The sequence below is a fragment of the Lemur catta genome, chromosome 11 (genome assembly GCF_020740605.2).
Source record: "Lemur catta isolate mLemCat1 chromosome 11, mLemCat1.pri, whole genome shotgun sequence".
Taxonomy (NCBI): domain Eukaryota; kingdom Metazoa; phylum Chordata; class Mammalia; order Primates; family Lemuridae; genus Lemur; species Lemur catta.
This window is the reverse complement of record NC_059138.1, coordinates 9544673-9566585: the sequence shown is the minus strand read 5'-3', so window position 1 is coordinate 9566585 and position 21913 is coordinate 9544673. Positions and strand designations below refer to the sequence as shown.

The window sequence follows — 21913 nt, the reverse complement described above, 5'->3', positions numbered from 1 at the left end:
TGGATGCGGCAATCCCAATTCTAGGAACAAATCTCACAGAAATATTCTCATATATATGCACAAATATATACTTGTAAATATATTTTAAGTTGAAGCAATATTTATAACAGTAAAATATCATAACCAAATATCATAAATAGGTTGTTAAAGAAGACATTATAAACATATATTATGGAATAGTATGCAAATATTAATATACAAGTTTTACATACTATATTGATTGTCTAATTAATTTGATAATAATATATGAATTATTAACTCACAATATAAATGATATGTTGATTAATATTACTATAAGCAAAACTTTCCTAAAATGTTAAGTGATAAAAGGAAGTCATGGTGATACGGTGCTTTCTCATTCACTTAGAGAAAAACCTAGCTATACACAAGTATGTCTGAGAAGAGAGAGAGAGACACTTGGGTGGGGCAAAGGCAGTATATGTAACCTAAACATTTGTACCCCCGTAATATGCTGAAATAAGAATAAAAAAAGAGAAACATACACAAAAAAAAGGTATGGGAAAATATTCAAAATAACGCACATTAAAGAGTTAAAGAAGAAACCTCTCAAAATGGAGAGTGAGCTATGGAAAACAACACTGCATTATTTGAAAATTTTACAGGAAACAAGTGTTTATTTCTCACTCAGAGCAGGTGTTCCTGACCAGCAGGCAGCATGCCATCAATCAGGAACTCAGGGACCCAGGGTCCTTACATCTCATGGATCTACCATCATTTCTATGTGGTTTCCAAGATCTTCATGTGTGTTGAAAAGACGCATGAAGGTTTTAGTGACCTCGCCGAAAAGTGGACTCTTCATTTCCCTGCAGATGCATATGTTCACATGTATAGGTTGTGAATAGCAGGTATTAAGGGACCTGTTTTGATAAGGGTTAAGAGTCCTAGATACCTGAAGAGGGTGGAGAGAAAGGGAGGTTAAGATGCCCCCTGCCAATTTCACCTATTTTAATTCTTACCTTTTCTAACACCTGTGACCATACCAGATTTTTAGTTGCCGTGTAAGTCTCTGAAACTTGCCAGTTTTTTTTTTTAACATGGCAAACACAAAACAAAACAAATATACACTAAGTTCCACCAACAGGGGACTGATTAAGTAAATACCAGTATCTGTATACAATGGAATGTCATGCAATTATCCAGAAACAATATGGAAGGTCTCTATATCTTATACAGAACAATCTCCATGAGACATTGAGAAAAGCCAGGGTGTAAGGAAGAGGCTGGGTAACTGCATCTGGATGTGCTTATACACATAGAAAATTATTCTAGAGGAATACATAAGAAATGCGGAAGAAAGAGATGGAAACTCTTTGGAAGACTTGGGAAGATGGTGACAAGCAGGGGCATATCCAGGCCTGAAGTTTATACAACTTGGGGCAGCTTCTTCAAAAAATAATGTGAATTTATGAGTACAGAATTAGTTCAGGGCTTTGGAAGGGACTCTTGGAAGGAGCTCTAAGTTAGCTTAAGCTTAACTAACTTTATCGTAAATCCACTACTGGGAACGAGCAGTGGAGGGAGAATGTCAATGAATATTTTTGAAAGCTGATTGAAATTTGAGCTATTTTTACCTATTCAAAAACCTAATTTAGAAAAATCAATATATTTGCCAAAATGAGAAAGAGAAGTGACTAGGTGACCAGGCCTCATGAAAAATTTGAGTTCATAGAACCAAATTCAGAACAAGAAAATTGCAAAAACTGCAAGAGTAACCATATTGAAATATGATATTTCACCTATCAGATTAGCAAAATTGAAGATTTTAAAAACATACAGTTAGTGAGGGGAACGGAGTGTCATACATTGCTATAATTCTGTATGAATGGTCTTCATGGAGAACAGTTTGCCAGTGTCTCCCACAATTACAAATGCATCATTTGACCAGCAGTTTCACTTCCAGGAATACAGCCAACAGGTAGACAGCACGTGTGCAAAGCAACAGATGTAAAGGTTATTCATTGCGGTGTTGTTTGTACTGCCAAACTATTGGAAACAACCTTAATAGGAGACCGGTTAAGTAAATGATGCTACACCCACTCAATAAAAGATTGTGCAGCTGAAAAATAAACAAGGAAGCTCTTTATGTACTAATATAGAACAATCTTCAATCTATATTTCTAAGTGAAAATTGCAAGTTTCAAAATATTTTGTTGTCTATCATTGATGTAATATATTTCCTATAAACACAGAATATTTTTGGAAGCATTTCACAACTTATAATATTGGTGTCTCCAGGGAAGGGAACTGGATAGCTGAGGAACATGTGTGAAGGGAAAAATTTACTTTTGTAAATTTCTGTAAATTTACTTTTGTACTTTTAAGTTTGGAAACATGTCAATGTGTAACTTTTTCTAAATACAATTTTTATGGGAAAAAAACAGACTTTTAAATTTTGCAAAATTCACACCTACCTTAAACTCTAACAACGCCTGTCCCAAACCTTTGCAGAGAGATCAAGTCCATAACCGATGCAGACCAAAACTGGGGACAAAAAAAAGACTGAGAAGATTAGATTGGGTGTATTTTTCCCTCCATTAGAAAGTGGATTACTTACATTTTAAAGTCTCTGGAGCGGGGTAGGGGTAAACTCACAACTAATGGATGCAATGAGCATTGTAGAGGGGAAGGGCATGCCTCTAATCCTCGCTTGGGTGAGGCAAAGACATGAAATGTAACCAAAATGTTTGTACCCATATAATATCCTGAAATAAAAATTTTAAAAACAGTCTCAGTAGTTACTTGATGAGTAAATGAATTTATGATTGTAAATAGAATCTTTTGCCAGGGATTATTTTTTTAGTGGACCCAATAAAATTTCTTGGAAGCTATGTAAGTTCCCATCAGCCATGAATTCTTCTGTGAACTCCCAACACCATTACATTAGATTCTCAATGATTAAGAGACCTCCTTTTCCCAAGTCCTGTGTCAATGAACCCTATTGCTTACGGAGGGAGGTGTCTGACACACCAGAGGAGACAGAAAAAAGCAATAGCACCCAGTGTTTGTTCCTTTATTTTTGTTCAGGATTTAGAGTTACTTTGTTAAATTCGCAAAAGGCAGGATTCCTTGGGACATGGTTAAAACCCAAATCCAAGGACACACATCCTAAAAGAAATGAATCTGAGAGGTGAGTCATATTGGATCCTAAGTATGTATCATTATTCTGCAAATAAGAAATCTGCCGCCGGTCGAGAAGGCTAACTCAGCCATCAAAGAATTAGAATATATGAGAAGTCTTTTGTTACTAATAGACTATGCATTCCAAGAGTGATTTAGAGCTGTGAAGACGTTTCAAGATTGATTTTTTTTTTTTTAGATGATAAAAATATTCAAGACAGAAAAGTTGGTGACCTGAACCATTATTTCCACAAGATGGTGCTATAACTGCTGCCAAGTACAAACTCACATTTCCTTCAGGAACTAGAAATATGAAACATATTTCCGACTGGGGACCAAATCTGCACGTGCTCTGGTGAGTCTGTCAAAGAAACACAGTGAGCAAGAATACCCTGGTGGAGGCTGATTTGGGCTTAAAGAGTGAAATTGTTCCAGGTAATAATACCTTCCACCGCCTCCACACATACCTGAGTTAATGTCTCCAGGCCTCATGCTCAGCCTTCAGCCCCCTCCTTTTCTAAGATGCTGCTCTTGCCACTGTCAGGTCTGTGTGTGGCACAGGCAAAACCTGGGTACTGAGGAGCGGCACACAGTGCCAACGACCATGGAGACGCAGCAGCTTTCTCCCCAGGGCAGCTCAAGACTCGCCCCTTTATAGAGCTTTGCCTTACCACTCTGGCCCGCAGTAATCACACCTTCCTTTGAATTTCTGTACCCCTCTTTGGGCTTACTACAGAGGTTGCTTTAGAATACTCTTTTACCATTCCCATGTAAATGTTCCAAGTTCTTTTGGGACAGAGTCTGTGTTACAATTATCCGTGTATAACACACAGCAATGAGCATCCTACCTTGAATTTATGCACAGTAATGATACCATGAACACAGACAATCCAAAGCAAGTGCTCAGTAACTTTGGTTGGTAGCCTGAGTGACAGGGAAGACACTAGCCCCAGTTGGCCACTACCTGCACCTAGGAATGTGATCTTAGAAGTCATAACCTCTCTGGAGCTGTCTGATCATCTCTAAAAGGCTAGGACTGAACTGTCCTAATTCTGTGTTTTTTTTAAATGTCTTGCCACTCTGACTTTAACATCCTCAGTATCTCTCCTGTGAGAAAGCCATGCAGGCAGGGACGTTTGTATCATAAGGGAAACAGAAGGATGTTTCTGCTGAAGTGAAGGCATCTCCCTCTCTATTCACTTTTATTCTTGTCCCCATTTTTCTCTCTTCCATGCTGTGCCTCGGTGCCTTCACAATCAAAATTGTAACACAGCTCTGTAGTTGGCCCTCTGTATTTGTGGGTTCCATATCCATGGATTCAACCAACCACAGATTGAAAATATTGGGGAAAAAAATGGGTGGTTGCATTTATATAGACTTCTTCTGTCATTATTCCCTAAACAATACAGTATTACAACTTTTTACAAAGCATTTACATTGTATTAGGTATTAATAGTTAAGTAATCTAGAGGTGATTTTAAGTATATAGGAGGATTGTGTAGGTCATGTGCAAATACTATGCCATTTTATATAAGAGATGCCCTCATGGATTTTGGTATCTGCGGGTGGTCTTGGAACCAATCCCACATGGATACCAAGGGATGACTGTACGTGGTTGATCACTCCCTCTCTCTTTTGTTACTATGACATCTCCACTCCCACAGAAGTGAGGGAAATGTCAGTAGAGGCCTAAGGGCAGAGAGGCCACAAGATACTCTGGGGCCTCTACCAAGAATAGGGAGGAAACCTGCTGTGCAGCCATAGGAGTAAGTGGTGGCTGCGTTTTGGAAGAAGAGTGGAACAACATGGATCAAGGTGGAAGAGAGATACTCAGACCTAAGAATAATCACTGGGGACTTTGACAGTGGAATAGAAAACCTGTAGAAATAGACATCAATGACTTGAGATTAGGGATAAGACCAATGACTTACTATTGGCAAAAGGGAAAGACGGCGTTAAACCAGCAAGGACTGAAGCAAGATTATTTCTATGTTGAAAATAAACAGCCTGCTGTTAGCTGTTTTTGTCTTATGTCTATTAGAAGGAGAGATAATACACAAAGACTCAACTTAGTCTTTCAATAATAATATTTTAGTCCAAAAAAGATATTAATAAGATACAAACAAAAAGTAAAGACATAATGCATGTTTTCAGTTCCTCCCAAAAATAGGAGAAAAAAATAAAAGATAAATGTATAAAAATGATAGCAAAAATATTTGTCTTGAAGCCCCCATCACAGGAATTCTTGGAGCCCTAACTCCTTCCTCCTACCAGTGTAACAGCTAGTGTAAACTTTTATGTATGCATCAGTATGCATTTGCATGTGTGTAATTCTCATCTTCTACCAAAAAGAATATGACTTGTCAATATATATACACACATATGTGTACACACAAAGTAAAATGGTGTTAAATTAAAGGTAGATAAAAAAAGAAAATAAGGCAAAAGAATAAGAATAGAAAAATAAAAATAGAAGGTTCATTACCTATACTTTACTTTTAATACATCTCTCAAAGGTAAGTTACAATTTTGCTATTGAATTCTATTCTCCAGTTCAGAGAGGAAATGTGAGCAGTATAAATGCTCCTCAGACTGGCCTTGCTTTCTCAGTTTCTTCTAGAACATTTGTTGATAAAATTCCATTAAGATGCAGAACCCTCTATCCTGAGAAAATAGAAGCACCACTATCAAGGATAAATGTCAGTTGAGATTCATAGTTTTCCACTCAAATATATTTCCCACCAATAATTACCTAATGTCCTAAAATTCACTTGGGTGCGGGGATTTCTACTGTCTCAGGGTTAGTTTGATGCCCACCTGGAGTTCTCTCTCAGAGGTTAAAGGGTAATCATCATCTCCCTTTATTGAATAATCTTAATTTGTGTATTCTAGGGATTCCTTTCTTTCTTATACAAAACCAAACCCCGGCCGATTGCTTTGATATGCAGGGAGTAGCAGAACAAATGAACCCCCAATGTTTGCAATGAATAACACCCGCCCTAAACGCCATAGAAATTAGGGATGAAATTTTCCCTGGTCTCCTTTCTATCATTTCCCTGTTATTTTTAGGGCAAGGTTTATTGTTCACTCATCTGGGCTCCATAGTTGGAGCATTTCTTATCAAAAGCCTTTAACTAGATTCAATGCCATTGTCTTAAAAAAAAAAAAAAGAACATGTGACTTACTCTACAGCTACAACCAACTGTGGAAAGAACTGGTCACTCTCAGACATTCCCTACCAGACATTTTGGAGATGCTTAATTGAATAAGATTCAGAAGCATAAATATTTTTTATGATATATGCAACCAAGTTAAAAATGTCTTCAGGTAGGAGCTATTCAAGAACTGTGAGCCCCTGGAGACCTAGGGAGAGGATCCGTGTCACTGCTGCCCTTTTAGCATCACACAAAGACACCATCACTTTGCTGTTGATTTATAACCCACCAACAGCATAATCTATTCCTCCTCCAAACTCCCGAGGCACTTTGCACACACCTGTATCATAAAGTGCACTACATTGCATTATTATTGTTTATCTGTGGCCTCCAGGAGACGGTGAGCTCCTTGACATCAAGATCAGTGGTTCTTAGAACCCAGCAGAGTAAGTCAAATAAATGTTCTTTTTTTAAGACAATGGCATTTTTCTCTTTCTCCCTCCCTGACAAACACCCCCCACATACACAAGCCAGGGAGAACATCAACCATTTTAAACTTTGCCAGTCTGATTTTTTGAATGGTAGTACATTTCAGAACTTGAATAAATGTTATTATACCATTTACTGATCTCAAGTCAGGCTTTTCTCTTCTCAAAGAAGTTCAGTGAACTACAAGAATATATGGATTAAAAGGTATTTTAACTGAAAGACTCCAAGTGACCTTTGCTCATGCTAACACAGCGCCTCTTAACCCAGCTCTAAGGGATGTGAAGAGACCCAGTCCGGAGGCACAGCTCCATGTAGCAATTTATTTCCTTATTGCAACAGGCCCATCACTCATTGCCTCTGGCATCCCAGGGTGAGCCCTGCACAAAAGATTGCTTACGCTTTCCTAACCTCAAAAATAATATCACACACATGTCCAGTGTTACACTGCAGTAAATGATCACATTGGATGTCTAAAGAAATCATTGAAAACTTGCTCTGCTTTCCCCCTTCTTGGCCTTACAATCCTGTTTCTAATTTCCTTCTATCCTCAGTCCATAAAACTTCATGCCCAGTGGCCTAGCACAAAGTCTCTCTTCCCCTATTTCCCTAATGTTCTCAAAGCAGACCCGGCAGTCCACTGCATGTCTCGCCTCTCCACAAGCTGCCGCACCATGAGTCCTAGGCTTTACTGTGCTTGAGAATGACTCACAAAGATTTGACACCCATATCAAGGGGACATGAATGCAGGAGCACCACGAACTACTCTTTGAGACCCCTGCACAATTAGTTGTTATATACATTATTAATCATTCACAAGTGAACACAATTCACAAGCATGCTTAAGGCCAGAGTGGCCTCTTTAACTTCTGTAACTTCTTACACTCCCATCCTTTCCCTACACACAGGACTTGACATATCCGAGAATGAGTGAATCTTAAAATATCTGAGCTAATATAAACAAGTACAAACATTCCTTTCACAAGCAAAACAGAGCAGTTCCTCAGGAACCCTTCCCAGAGCCACCCCTCTTACCAGCACTGAGTAAAACATAGGTGGTCCCCACCAAACCAGTCAAGCCAGACACAGATGATAACAGCTGTGGCCAACCTCCTCAGAAAGGCTCTTTAATGTGTCTGTTCAGTCTATCAGCTTCTAAATCTTGAAAGCAAAATATCCACCTTGAGAAAAAAAGGGCCAAGCTGTGAAAAGCAAATCCAAGGCCAGCAGCAAAGTAGTCAATCTTCCTTCTGCCAATGAAAGAGCCATGGGGACAGCCACTGCAAAAGCAAGAGCAAACTAGGGCTCCAGGACCCTGATGGCTTTGATGGACACCATTGAGGAGCTGTCTCCAGGGTAAATACCCAGAGAGCACCCACCTCCAATAGCCAATTCCTAAAATCTGATTTTATTATTTCACTTTAAAAAAAAAAACAGAATCAGCATGGCACTAACACCCACCCCACTCTGACTTTTCCACTGCCACTGCACTCGTTCAGCACGTCATCTTTTCTCACGCATACAACTGGTACAACATCTATCTAATTGGCTCCCTCACCTCTCCCTTGCCTACTCCAATCCATTCTCCTCTTTGCCCCCAGAGTGTAACTTTCTAACCTTCTAATCTGATCACATCATGACCTTGCTTAAAATCCTTCAGGGGAGGCCCATCTCCAGAAGGATCAAGTCCAAACTCAGTAGCCCGCATGGCCTACAAGGCCTTCCATGATGCGGCTGCCTGACTACATTCCAGCTTCATTTTCTGCCATTTCTTCACAATGTCCCCTGTTAAGCCCACACTATTTGCATGTCCCTAAACAGAAGGTGCTCAGGCTTCTATTTTTGCATATGCCATTGCTGCTGTTGGTGTGCCTTTCCTCTGCCCTCGTCTATACCAGTAACAGAGCACTTTTCTAAGACAAGTCAGCTCAAATATCACCTTATCCAGGCTTCCCTGATTTGCCAACCAGTGACACCTGTTCACTCCTTTATGCTTCCATTGCACTTTGTGTCGATCTCAACACAACACTTATCATGCTCCATCATTATTTGTTACTTGTTTCTCTCCTCAATCACACTGAGAGCTCCATGGGAGCAGAGACCTGGTCTTTGCGTATCTGGTTTCTAAGAATGTATACTGAGTAAATGAAGAAGAGAAAAAAGTGAATGAGACAATTAGTATCTATGCCTTGAATGGCACTAAATTTAGGCTACGGCCAATGTGCAAAGGTTCAGAAAATAAGTGAGAAACCAAGGATGAGAAAAGAAAAATATGCTCATCACAATGAAACAGGATAGCTAAGAACCAGAGTGGCCAACACAGCAGGATTTAAAAAGATGGATGGAGAGACCATGGTTAGCCAAGTTAAAAAAAGAATTGAATTCAAAATCAGTTCACAAGGTTCAAAGGTGGGTCACAGGACCAGCAAAAACAAGAGTCAGAAAGGCCTGAGCAGTACTCAAAAAACTAGCATTGGATCAGCTGACAGTCAGGGTTCACCAAGTAGAAAACCATGCAGCCCATAACAGGGGACAGTGGCACCATGACAACATCTGGTCAGGACAGTGATAGCCCCAGGGATAATGCTCATGAGTTCCTACTTCAAAAAAGGTCACTGTGATTCCTTTAGTCCCCATACCTAGAACTACACAGGACAGTTCCCTGTCCCTTCCCTGCTTCATAACTATAATAGATCTCAAAAGCATTGTTTCCAATTAAAGTGGTCCCAAATTCCAGAACTTATTTTCATTCTTCCCCCGTCTAATACAGCTCTCATTTTAAAATAACTTTATTTTGAATCTGTTTACCCTTCCCAGTCCCTATCACCTTGTTGTTGTAAAGTTATTCATTCAACATGCTTAACTGTCACGTGCTGTTAGGAAAGGACACTAACCCATCCTGATCACCCGCACACATCAGGTACTTTACAATGGTGATTTCTATATATTACCTATTGAATCACCACACCAGCCCAGTGAGGTAGGTGTTATTAAATATTATTATCCTCATTTAAGACATTAGGAAAATGAAGCATAGGAAGATTGAGATGAAGCACAAGAAGATTAATAAGCCTGAGATTTCACAGGAAGTAAATGGTGATGGCAGGATTCAAATCTACTCCTATATGAATCTAAATCCCATTCTCTTCACACTATATCATTCTCTCTCCTCTCTAAACCTTTATAGAAGAAATATAAGCACAAATAAAATGTCAAAATCTCAGGATGAAATGACAGGCCTGATTAAGAAGCCCAGTTACCAAGAGCAAGTATCAAGAAATGGAAAAGAAAAAAATAGAATAACGAGAATCATAGTCTGCGAAGTAAAGGAGAGAAGACCCGGGAGAGGTAGATGGGTTTCCACATGCAAACATGCCCTGCGGACAGGGACACCCTTGACAGGAAGAGCAAACTCTCTAACTGATCAGTTTTAACTTTCCTACATCTTCCTACTAGTTGAAAAGTCAGGTCAGGCCTTGTATGCTTAACTCTCCGGACAAGAGCACATGTATCACTGAATTAAAAGTGGTGAATTCAAGAACCAAAATGCTGCTAGTTCAGAGCTGGCAGAAAAAGAGGAGGTCAGGGCTATGAGACCTGAGATGCAGAGAAAGCAAAGAGATGGGAGCTGTAATCAAGGAGAACCAACTGAAGCTGGAGTGAAGCAGAAAGAATACCCAGGCTGGTATAGGGGGCAGTTCTGGCACCTCTGACCACATTGCCCGCTCCCAGGAGACACTATGGAATATGCCAGAGATCAACAACTTCTGCCCCAGAATCAGAAGTTCACTAGCTCTTCTCACCCATTAGAAATCAATGGCCCTCTCACACCCTGGAATAAATTCTCTCTCCCAGCCTAGAAATAGAGACAGTTCTAGTTTAAACTTTTGGACTCACTACACTCCCTGTTTTTATCTCCCAGCTGGGCTGATGACACATGCTAGGCCTGCCCTAATATACTTGAATCTTAGTCTTGGTTTCTCCTACTGTTTCCCATACATTCCGTGGCAGCTTAGAGTAGCCCGAAGGCTGCTGAACTGTTAGGGCTTACCCCCTCAGAGTAACATGGCAGAAGTAGCATTCTTTGAGCATAAAGCAGTCCAAGACTCTATCAGAGAAAAGTCTATTCCAACTTAATTACATTCTATTCTACAGTCACCTTCAAAACACTGGTGAACATGTTCAGCCAAGATCACTGCCACAGCCGATGGACACGGTAATCTGGAAATGGCCTAAATAAGCTGTTTGGACTTATAGACCACGGCATTCCTAAGAGCAAAATAGCCAGAGAGCCCATTAAGATTCTACTTGACTTATATCACCATGGAAACCCCTGGAGTAATGAATGTCTCTGTGGGGGTGGTCTGATTAAACCAAACATATCAAAACTCTCTGTCCCCTAGGTAAGGGATTCTTTCTCTTTGTGTGTGCATGCACGCACACCCCCTAGAGAGAAACTTTTGGCATTCTTCGAAGTCATTGGAGGGGCACAGAGATAAACCCATTCAGGCTTGGCCTCTGAGACTAACAGAACACCATGTTTTCCTGAAAGAATCAGAAAAACAAAAGCAAAAACACAGGCATGAGAAAACACACAGACGGGAGACATAGGCTTAGAGACTTCAGTACAAAGATAAACTCACACACACATACAGGCTCCGACACCCTGAGATGTCTAATCCTTCTAAAATGAACTCACGGATACAGGTGCTACCTAGAGGCAGGACGTGGACCTGTTGTTTCAGAGAAGCACATTTCTAGGCCCTGGGACAGGGACAGCAGAGGGGAGGCGAGGGCAGGAGACACCCGCTATCACATAGGGAGAGGCAAGTAGACATCAAGGAAGAAAAATTAACCAAGGGCCTGTAGATAAGGGACATGCACAGATCAACACAGAATCTCAGATATCCAGGGACACAGGCAAGCCGGAAGCAACGCGGGGCAGGAGACGGCCCGTCCGGAGGCAGGCTCAGGTGAAGACCCGAAGGAAGAGGCAGGAGAAGACCAGGGAGATTCTGGCGCCACCCAAGCCCGCCGGAGGGGCCCCCCGCGCCGCCCCCGCCTGCCGTGCGACCCGTCCCCGCCGCCGCCCGGCGCACGTCCCGGCTCTGACGGGAGCGTCTCTCACACCAATGGGGCTCCCGCGCACAGGGGCCCGGCCCCTCCCCCGGGAAGGTGTGTCCCTGTTTCCTCACCTGAAACTTCCTAGGAGGACCCGATCCCTCCCTCCCGTCGGGCGGGCCGCGGGTGCGGCGGCTGGGGCGGCCGGGCCTGCGCTGGGCACTGCGGCCGGCGCCTGGCACCTGGAGGGGACTCCTGGGCCGAAGCAGCATGTGACACCGGCCAGGTGAGTGTCCTCGCCCCGTCTCTGCCCGGGGCTCCGGCGGCCGTGGAGCCCGGCGGAGGTAAAGCCGGGACAGGAAGGAGGAGGAAACTAGGCCTTCCCCGGGGAGCAGCCCCAGCTGGGGCCGGGGCGCAGGCTCCGGAAACGGGGGGCTGGGCCTACCGGCGGGCCCTGGCTGTGCGGCTGAGCACCCTGGTCGGGAAGACGAGAGGAGCTGGAGGAAATGCTCCTGCCTAAAAATTTTGCTTCCGGCCGGGTCCCGCTTTGGAAATGGGCACCCTGCCCCCAGATGTTCCCCAGGCCAATAATCAGTGCGCTTGCTTCAAAGTCTGGGCCCCGGGGAAGGCGAAGCCCTATAATAAGGAATAACTGAGATTCCTTCTCTAGACTGTTCCTTACCTGGGGAGGTTTTATTGTCTCCTTTTTCTTAACCAGGCCTGGGCCTTCCTTCATTTATCTTCATACGTATTTGCATACTCTTGTATTCCTATGTATACACCTCTGACCTGTTAACCAAGGCTCTTGAACTATAACAACTCCTGCCTTGTCCCGCTTCCTAGTTCCCTGTACATGGGGAGCTTCCCAAAGCTTCAGGTTGATCACAACGTTGCATTCTCAGGGCAGTGGGAGGGGGGCTGTTTAGAGATGGGGGCTGGGGTGGGAGTGGCATCATTTACCACTGCCTTCCAGCAAGGCTGCCCCAGGAGAGCTAATCCTGATGCTACTTGATTTGCAGTTCTCAGTCCCCTTCTCCCCTTCCTGGATCTTGGGTTCCCAAGACAGATTTTTCCTCCTGTCTACCTAGAAATGAACTCTGGCCAGGACTCTGGTCAAGATTGAGAGGAAAGGGTGTGTCGAACAGACAAGAGAGAGAGAGGGTGTTTTTCCTTTTGAGCTTCCTTCCTCTTGTCCTCCCAGTGCACTTCATGGTCTGGGTCCTTGGCCTACTCCAGAAACCCCAACTACTAGCTAAAAAGCTCCCGATATGACCTCTGTCTCAGACTTCCTGTTTTATCTGAAAAGTATGAAGAAGTTTTTGGCCTAGGTTCTAGAAAAATGAATATCATTTGTTAACCAATCTGTGGGCCTAAAACTGATGCCAAAGCCATTGAAGGGGCGCTGGGGGGCCTGGGAGTGGGGATGGGGGTGTCAGTTCTGAGGAAGACTGTTGTGCGGGAGGAATACATGTCATGGTCCCCGCGGGAGAGAAGGAGAAGTCAGGAGGGATGCAAAGGAATATGCCCTATCAAAATAGTACGGTGATTCTCAGCAGAGCCACTAGTCTTCACATATTAGGGTCTCTAGAGAGTGTGGCTGCCCATCACGCGGTCTGTCTGAGGTTCTGTGGCCACATTACACGTGGTGTCTGTGGGATAGACAGGAACACGTCATTCCATTTGTGGTGTCTGGAGTGGTCGGTCACTATGTTGTATGGACAGGAACAGTGTCACTCATAGGGTCGTGGGTTGGACAGGAGCAAAATTACTCTAGTGTCAGTATATAGATACAAACAGGTGACCTACAGCATCTGGTAGAGACAGAGGATGGGTCATTCCTAGTGCCTGTGGAATAAACAGGAGCTGGTCGCTTATAATGTCTGCAAGGGAGACCAGAATAAGGTCACCATCAGGGTGTACGTTAAGGACACAAACAGGTCCCTCATGCTATTATCTGTGTGGATGGTACCATGGCCATGGATGAGCTTGTGGGTTATGTCAGCATTGCCACTAATAATGTTCTTATAGAAGACCATCTGGTCTGCCAGGCGATGATGTGATATTTTCAGACATTAGAGAATAGATGAGAAATGTCTATTATAGTTTTGACTGGCATGGTGGGGCTTTCCTACAGTGGATAGAACACAGGTCATAGCAATCGGTGGTCCAGAAAGCTACCCTTGTTTTGATATCTTGGTAGTATTGGGGGTAATAATGTCAAAGAGTAAATAAAATTATACATCTATGTGGTGCTCTTATTTTAATCTGAATTTTAATGACTTGTGCTGTAAGTCAGAATAGTTGAAATTGATATAGCTAGAAAATCTAGGAAGCATGGTCCTCAAAAAATATATATGGCACTAGATATCAGTTCAAAGAATAAGCAGGTGATTGGAAGGGGTTGTATCTTTGAAATACACTTTTATGTCCTGGTGACTACAAATAAACAACAGCTAAGGTATTGGGGTACTTTGAAGAAGATGGTGAGCTCTGTCACACACTGTGGCAATGGGGTAACTTGGACCTTTGTCTCATAAGAAGTCACACATGGATAGGGTCATGCAAGTGCAAATGCAAAATCCTTCTGGTCTGCAGGAGGGCCATATCCCCAGTATGCCATGCCCTGCCTTTACCCATGCTCAGATAAACAGTGATTGTTCACCCCCAGCAGAGGAGATGAGGATGTTTGCCCTCTAACGTAATGGACATTGCAAAAAAACTCTCTCCTGATGCCTTTACGTGAGTAAGACCATGTTTTACAGATTTCCTTTAGCTTTGTCACATTCTAGCTTTGTCATGCCTGATTGCAACAGGATTACTAAGATAGGATCAAGTGTAGAGAACATGGGATATGTTCTCCCTTTGGGGTAAATGGTAGCTGAGCAGATGACCACCGATGCTTCTAAATGAAATAAACAGTGTTGGAAATAATGTCAGTGAGGTTACAGGCAGACATGCATTGTGCCACGAGATGGGAACAGAAAACATCCAGGTGACACGTGGTGCACATAGATATAGCCTAGATATGGCAGAAACACACACATATTTAGGGGCTACTTGTTTTGAGGACATGATGGTGTCTGTGGAAGAAAGGGCCTGCACAATACAGATGTGGTTGAGGAGAGACTATAGGTTTAGTCCCGTGGTCCACTTAGGCAGGTAGGAGCCAAGTTTCAGAAAGTGTCTTGCGGTGAGCAAGTGTATTATTTAACATGTGGAGAATCGCATCACATCGCAGAATCACCCATAGTGATTCCTGTATTTCGTATAATCACTACGGCCTAGATATAGGGAGCAAATCACACACTATGTCAGTTAACTGGAAAAGGAAATAAAAGTCCTTCTCCATGGGTACAATTATACCATCTATATGGGGCAAAGAGGTATGTCATACCTCTTTGCCCCATATAGATGGTATCTGTGTCTACGGGGTGGCCAGGAACGTGTCACACACTGCATTTGCAGGGTGGCTGGGGACCTGCCTGTTTGGTTATGCCAGGTTCTATTGCATAGAGATTGCAAGGGCAGCTCACTCAGTGTGTGTGTGCACACGTGCAGTGGCCCAGCAGGACAGCAGGCATTCTGGGCAGGTGGGCTTCCAGTTTAAACCTGAACCAAACAAGAAAGGTGCAGGGTCAGGTGCAGCATAGGGTCCATGGGATTCTGGGGTCTTTTCTGGACTAGTGACCTCCCAGCTTTCTTACAGCAGGACATCTGGGTGTTAACAATAGGCTGAAATCAAGAGACCTTGGTTCAGGTTCACCTCTACCATTTGCTTAGGAGATTCGAGCAAGTGTCTAGAGTCTTTGACCTTTAGTTTCCTTTTCTGTAAATTGAGCAAAGTTTTTTGTGTGTGTCTTATGGTCCTTCCAGCTTTTTAAATCTTATATTTCTCTCTTACGCTCATTGTCTCTCTCGCTCAGGTCAACAGAAATTAAAATGCCCATCATTTCTATGACCCTTTTTTATGTTGTCTTATTTAATCTTCATTAGAACTGTGAGGGAACCATTGTATCCCCTTCTTAAAGATAAGAAAATGGATGTTCAAATAAGTTAAATGATTTCTGCAATTGTCTTAAAACTAGCAAAGATACAAAGAGGCAGAATTAAAAATTGAACCACTCTCTTTTTACTGTATATTCTTTCCTCATTCATTCATGCAATACAACTTTCTTGAAGGCCAACTAAGCTTCAGGCAGAGGGAATTGATGAGTTACTGTGGCAGTGTTTGTGCCCTCGTGGAGCTCATGCTAGCCTGGAGAATAGACATTAAATGTGTCATTACAAGTGCAAGTTGTGTCTGAGGAGAAGCAAAGGGTTCTGTGGGGCAGGAGAAGAGGCTTTCAGGCAGAGGAGCAGTGCACATGAAGGCCTACAGGTGAGAGAGAAGGGTGGGCTAAAGAGACCAAAAGCTGGCGGGGCAGGGCAGGTGCTGACAGGTGAGGAGGCTGTTGGAGAGGAAGGCAGAGGCCAGGTTGTGCAGGGTGAACCACCCATGCTGATTAATTGGCTTTCATGTCAAGGGCATTCAGAGGCTACTAAAGAATTTAAACTAGAAAGTGCTTTTGAAGCTTATTCAGGTGCTACATGGAGAATGAATTGTAATAGAGCAAGATGGGGGAAGGCCAGCGGCCAGGCTGTGCCCAGCTGTTGTGGCCTGGGGGAGAGGACAGCAGTAAACACCAGGTTCTAGCTGTGAAGATGGGCAGACGTGGACAGCCTTGAGCAATTTTTAGCAGGTGGGGTCAATAGGACTTGGCGATTAATTAAACATGGGGAATCTGGGCCAGGAGGGAAACAAGAATTTTATCCTTTATGTGCAAAATATTTATGAAGCACTTTGTATGGTCCAGGTATTGAGCTAGGTATAGATAATTGAGCAAAACAGATAAAGTTCTTCATCTCATAAAGCTTGGCATCTATTGGTTAGATAGAGGGTAAATCAAAATACATACATAATTATACAATTATAATTGTACAAGTGCTATGAAGGAGAAGGAAAGTGAATTATAGCTGATAAGTACTATAAAGAGAAGTACCACGGTTTAACCTACTTAAAAGATTAGGGAAAACTTAAGGAATAAAACCAGGAAAAGGTAACATTACAGATAATAAGAAAGAGGGTATTTCTAACATCGATAGTGTCAAGTACTGACAAGAACCACACAAAATAGGAGTTCATGGAGCCTTCTTTGGAATTAACAACATAAAGATCTTACAGGATGTTGGCAGAATGGTGCTTATTTGAGCTGGGTTGGAGGCAGGTGGGTTGTGAGGGTACGAAGACAGCAGAGAGGAACTTCTAGACGCGTGAAAGGTGAGAAGGACGTGGGGATGCTTAAAAACTGGTGGGGTGGTTCCAGCAGAGAAGCTGAAGGTGTGGGAGGAAGAGACCAACTGTGGCACCAGGTCTTGCAGAGCCAGGCTAAAATGACGAGGCTGGGATAGGGGGGAAGATGGGAAGAACGGAAATGCAAGTCACTGGGGATTGCAAGAAATTGAAGCACTTCCTCTCCATTGGTTTCTAAATCCTTGGCAAAGCAGGAGATATTATGCTGGAAGTGAGCAGAGAGGTAGGAGGTGAAAATCTTGAGAATAAATGGGAAGAGTTTATGTGGCTGTGGGGAGAAGGGGAGAGTGAGCTAATGAAGGTAAAGGCCTGGGGGAAGGTGGTAACTATGTATCTACGAGACTGCACTAGTCTGGTAAGTCTAGTTATCATCCCACCTTACAGCAGCTGCCTCTAGAAATCAAAAATAAAATTGCTCATTAGTTATAAGTCTCCACTAGACACTGTGGATAAAAAGATGAGTAAAATCCAGATCCTGTGTAAGAAGATGAAACCGTGGTACCTGCCCCACCCCACCGGCTTTCGATGTTTTTAGCTCCTCCCACCCCTCATGTGCACTGCTCCTCTGCCTGGAACCCTCTTCCCCTGCCCCGCGGCATCCTTGCTTCTCCTCGGGCACCCCTTCCATGTAGCACCCTGGTCCGCAGCTAGGGAGAAAGATCCCCTCCTGACTCTACTTCTCTGGGCTGTTAGATCTCGGGTATGTCACACACCGCATCTGGGAGCTCTATGAGGCTGAGTCACCCTTGGTGTCCAGAAAGCAAAGTGGGAGAGACAGAATGTGATATAATACAATCTGGAGGAGACTGACGACTGGGAGCCCTTGGCCCCTTTGACGATGGTCTTGTGCTCTAATTCAATCATTTGTGACCTGTTTCCCCCACAAGACTGCAGGCTCCATGAGGGCAAGATCTTTGTCTCTTTCACTAGTGAATGCCCTACACTTAATAGGGTCACTGGGTAGATACGTAATGAATAAATCTATAAATGACTTATCAAGGCTATTGCTTATTTTGTTGAGTACCTTTTGTCTCAAAGAATGACCCTAAATGGAACCAAAGAAATGGGTCACTCTTCTTTTTCCTGGCTGCCCCCCGGAGAGGTAAAAGCAGAGGTGTTAGAAACCTTTGCCTTTTGTTCCTCATTAGGATTCAGCTCTGATGGAGGCTGAAGAGCCCCGACATAGAGCCTCCACTGCCATCGCTGCCGTAGCGGAATTCAGCACCGTCCCTGCAGCGCCCATGCGGGGCAGCCAGATCCCTGCCTTGGGGCCTGACGCTCAAGAAGGCGAGGATCTGTCCCACACGTGGAGAGAGGAACACGGACTCCTGATGACCCAGCAGAGAGAGTCAGGGGACGTGCGTGACTATGCAGTTGAGAATGTGCCTTCTTTCCCAAAGGAAAGTTCTGCAGGTATAGAGACCAACCAGGAAAACCTTGTGGCTGAGGCCTGCGACCCTCTAGAGCACCGAGACGCAGTGCCCCAGAGCCTGGCAGACACACGAGCAAGGACAATAGATCCCCCAGAGCTCGGGGCCTGCCCCTTCCAGGGTGAATATCCAGGCATGGTCTCAATATCCAATGAACTGGGCAGCGGAGCGGAGGTGGAATTTCAGCTGGAACTCACTTCTCCAGCATTGGGGTCTAGACAGGCAGAAGAGAAGGAGGAAACCTCTCTAGATACCTCTGCTCCAACCAGATTTTGGCCTTCCTGCGAAGAGCACCCTGCGGGGACCAACCAGATTGGGAGCTCTGAAAATGGAACTGCCAGGCAGGAAGAGCTGCAGTCCTGGGAGATGCAGGAAAGTCAGGAGCCAGAAGGGCTCTGGCATCCCTGGGAGGCCCAGGGACAGGAGGGGCAGGGACAGCAGGAAGTGGGGGAGGATGTTTGTGCCGATGGCCTTTGGGGGCAGCAGGTACAGGGGATAGAGCAAGTTGATGGTGTAGAGGGAGAACAGAGGCAAAGGCAGGAACAGGTACAAGACGATGTGCTGCCTGGGAGACCAGGAGAAAGGGAGGGGCTCCATGGGGAACTAGAGGGCCTGAGGGGTGGTGCATGGGGTCAAGAAGATGTGGAGAGGAGCACGCAGGGTCAGCAAGGTCAAGAACAGGGGGAACCGAGGAAGAGGGAGTCAAGGGGGCTGGAAGAGAGTAGGGTAGACTCTCAGGATGAGGAGAGTCAGAGCTTAGTGGGGACATCAGAGGAAATAACAAAGCGAGGAGATCAGGGTCTAAAGGGGAAAGTGTTGCCAGCAGTGGGGCTGGAGGAGGAGCCAGGGAGTTGGGACGGCGGCACGCTGAGGGGAGCAGAAGAAGAGGGGGTCACAGATGAGGAGAAAGAGCATCATGGGCCTTCAACACTGGCTCCAGTAGCCCCTGAGCTCTCTTGTCCCAGGGACTTGTTTCCAGATGCCTCACATCCCATGACCCAGATTCCTGAGACTCAGACAGAGCCCAGGGCTGAGGAACTGTCCCCCTTAGCTCTGACTCCTACACTGCAGCCCATAGGATGTTCCCACCAGCTCATTTCTCTGCCTGGCTCCTTTCCTACGTGGGAGTCACCTGACGATGAAACCACTGAAGACAGCCAGCAAGAGGGACCCAAGCTGAGGAAGAGTACAGTGTCCAGCCAGGAGCCTGAGGTGGTCTCTGCCAATACATCTGTGACTCCTCCAAGGACACCGGATTCCACTCCTTCCAGCCCTGCTGAAGTCTCCCCCGTCACACCTGCCTTGTTACCTGCCAGCCCCCCACCTGCCTTTCCGAGGAGGGAGACCTCTCCTGCTGCACATTCTCCAGAAGGCTCCAGAGCCTCTCTCTTAATGGACACCCCTTCTCCCTGTGGGACTTCCCAGACTCTCCCAGCCTCCCTCTGTGGCATCCCCTCTGCAGAGGCCACCATGGACCCATGTGCCAGCTCCGACGGGGCCAGCCCTCATGGCCCTGTAGCCAACTGCAGAGGGACTGTCCAGCACCTAAGGAGCAACTCCTTCCCGGGCTCCCACAGGACAGTGCAGACTCCAGATCTGATGGGAACATCACTTTCCTTCTCCCACTCGGAGTTGCCCCAGAGGCCCCCCAAACCTGCCATCTACGGCTCTATGATCCCAAGAAGGGACAGGAGGAGTGGAAGGGACTGCAGCATCATTCTGGAATCCCCTACTGCATTATCTATTCCAAAGCAGGACTCTCAAGAATTCACCTCAAGTGCAGAGCAGCCCAGTGGTCCTCATGGCAGCCGGCTGTGGGGCTCCCCACTGAATTCAGACTTGGCCGTAGGGTCTCCTGCCTTTGGTTCTTCCCCACCCTTTGTCTCCATGGATATGAGGAGCAAAGACCCCCTGCCCCCTCCTCCCCTAGAGAAGAGGCACGTACCCCCCTCCATGGTGGAGACAGATGGCCATCCTCGTGCCGTGGTCCCCACCCTGAAACGGCATAGCCATCCTCCTCCATTGGCCCTAGGTTTGAGGCTCCATGGCCCCCCTAAAGGCCCACTCCCCCAAGTTCCTGACCCTCTTGTGGCAAGGCAGCACCGACCTCTGCCATCTACCCCAGACAGCCCCCACCACACTCAGACCTCTTTCTCACCCAGGCTGAGGTACAACAAGCCATTACCCCCAACTCCTGACATGCCCCAACCCCACCATCCTCCCATTCCTCCTCCTAATATCTCAAGGATCTACAGACCTCTACCCCCCTTGCCCATCATGGATCCTCCCACCGAGCCACCCCCACTGCCCCCGAAGTCCAGGAGCAGGAGCAGGACCATTCAGGGAGGACTGATGAACTCAGGAGGTCAAGCCAAAGTGAGACCTGTTTGTCAAGACTGGACGGTCTCCACTGCCCCCTCTGCTGGACGTACCTCCTGGCCCCCAGCCACAGGCAGATCAACAGAGTCTCTGGCTTCTACCAGCAGGAGTAAGAGTGAGGTGTCCCCTGGCTTGGCTTTCAGCAACATGACAAATCTTCTGGATCCCTCTTCCCCTACCACTCCCTGGACTCAGGAGTTCCAGGGACCCACCACTAAGGATAAACCAGAGCTCTCAGAAGAGTCTGAGGCCCCTGCAAGAGAAACTTTAAGAATAGCCCCTCAGGAAGGAGCCGATGGCCCAAGGAGACCAGCACTAGGCCAAGCAAGGCAACCAGGAAAGCCCAGCCATCCCCAGCTGGAGAAGGCGTCCAGCTGGCCCCACCGCCGGGACCCAGGGAGACAACCTGCAGGCAGCAGTGGGCAGGTCGTTGTGGTGCCTGGCGAGGGGTCCAGCAAGCACAAGGGCTGGAACCGGCAGGGCCTGCGTAGACCTTCTGTCCTGCCCGAAGGCTCTTCAGGTGAGCAAGGACCATCACACCAAGCTTTGTCCGGCTCTTACCACCTCATCTCCTCTTCTGTCCCATGGCCCTACGGTTCCATCTGCTGTCCTTCCTCACACACATGCCTGACCTCAACACAGAAGCCCTGGGGCGACCCCGAGCTCTTCCTTCTCCTTCCCCTCTGTCCCCTGTCTCTCACTCCACCAGGGCCTTCTTTTAATGTATACCTCTTTTCCCCAAGGTTGTTCTGGACGCCCTCCTGCTTTTCAGTTACCAACACCTGCTCGATCCCCTGGGTAGCAGAGAGCCCTCCTGTCCTTGTCCAGTTCCCATCTTGACTTGAGGGCTGGGGGCCCAGCTGGCGCTAGTCTCTGATGCTCTCTGCTTTGGCACTTTCTTCCCCCCACCTACC

The 21913-nt window shown here is 45.5% G+C and overlaps 1 protein-coding gene and 1 long non-coding RNA gene across 2 annotated transcripts in view; one reads left to right on the top strand and one right to left on the bottom strand.

The window, feature by feature from the left end:
- Positions 1 to 607: 607 nt before the first annotated feature.
- LOC123647188 lies at positions 608 to 12254 on the bottom strand. The gene is made up of 3 exons (XR_006738155.1): positions 11975 to 12254; positions 2433 to 2502; positions 608 to 910 (listed from the first exon to the last, which is right to left on the bottom strand). It is a non-coding gene; the product is annotated as an uncharacterized LOC123647188 (long non-coding RNA).
- Positions 11917 to 21913, top strand: part of ARHGEF5 (Rho guanine nucleotide exchange factor 5) — a 21920-nt gene continuing 11923 nt past the window's right edge. The window contains exons 1-2 of the mRNA XM_045564467.1: positions 11917 to 12126; positions 18339 to 21519. Of these exons, the coding sequence (XP_045420423.1) occupies positions 18351 to 21519 (3169 nt within the window). The 5' untranslated portion in view covers positions 11917 to 12126; positions 18339 to 18350. The remainder of the gene's footprint in view (positions 12127 to 18338; positions 21520 to 21913) is intronic.